General features: G+C 57.7%; 1 protein-coding gene across 1 annotated transcript in view; it reads left to right on the top strand.

Annotated features, from left to right (window-relative positions):
- LOC103805800 (protein kinase C and casein kinase substrate in neurons protein 1-like) overlaps positions 1-274 on the top strand; it is a gene marked incomplete at its 5' end in the record, with an annotated part of 3670 nt that overhangs the window by 561 nt on the left and 2835 nt on the right. Inside the window, one exon of the mRNA XM_009078463.1 lies at positions 56-254. Coding sequence (XP_009076711.1) covers positions 56-254 — 199 coding nt within the window. The remainder of the gene's footprint in view (positions 1-55; positions 255-274) is intronic.

Raw genomic sequence — 274 nt, 5'->3', positions numbered from 1 at the left:
TCGAGAAGGTCAAGAACTGGCAGAAGGATGCCTACCACAAGCAGATGATGGGGGGCTTCAAGGAGGCCAAGGAGGCTGAGGACGGCTTCCGGAAAGCCCAGAAGCCCTGGGCCAAGAAACTCAAGGTCGAGAAGGTCAAGAACTGGCAGAAGGATGCCTACCACAAGCAGATGATGGGGGGCTTCAAGGAGGCCAAGGAGGCTGAGGACGGCTTCCGGAAAGCCCAGAAGCCCTGGGCCAAGAAACTCAAGGAGGTGAGAGGAGTGTGTCCTGT

This window comes from Acanthisitta chloris, unplaced genomic scaffold, assembly GCF_000695815.1.
Source record: "Acanthisitta chloris isolate BGI_N310 unplaced genomic scaffold, ASM69581v1 scaffold19477, whole genome shotgun sequence".
Taxonomy (NCBI): domain Eukaryota; kingdom Metazoa; phylum Chordata; class Aves; order Passeriformes; family Acanthisittidae; genus Acanthisitta; species Acanthisitta chloris.
Note: the sequence above shows the minus strand (reverse complement) of the source record. Positions and strands in the feature narration are given on the sequence as shown.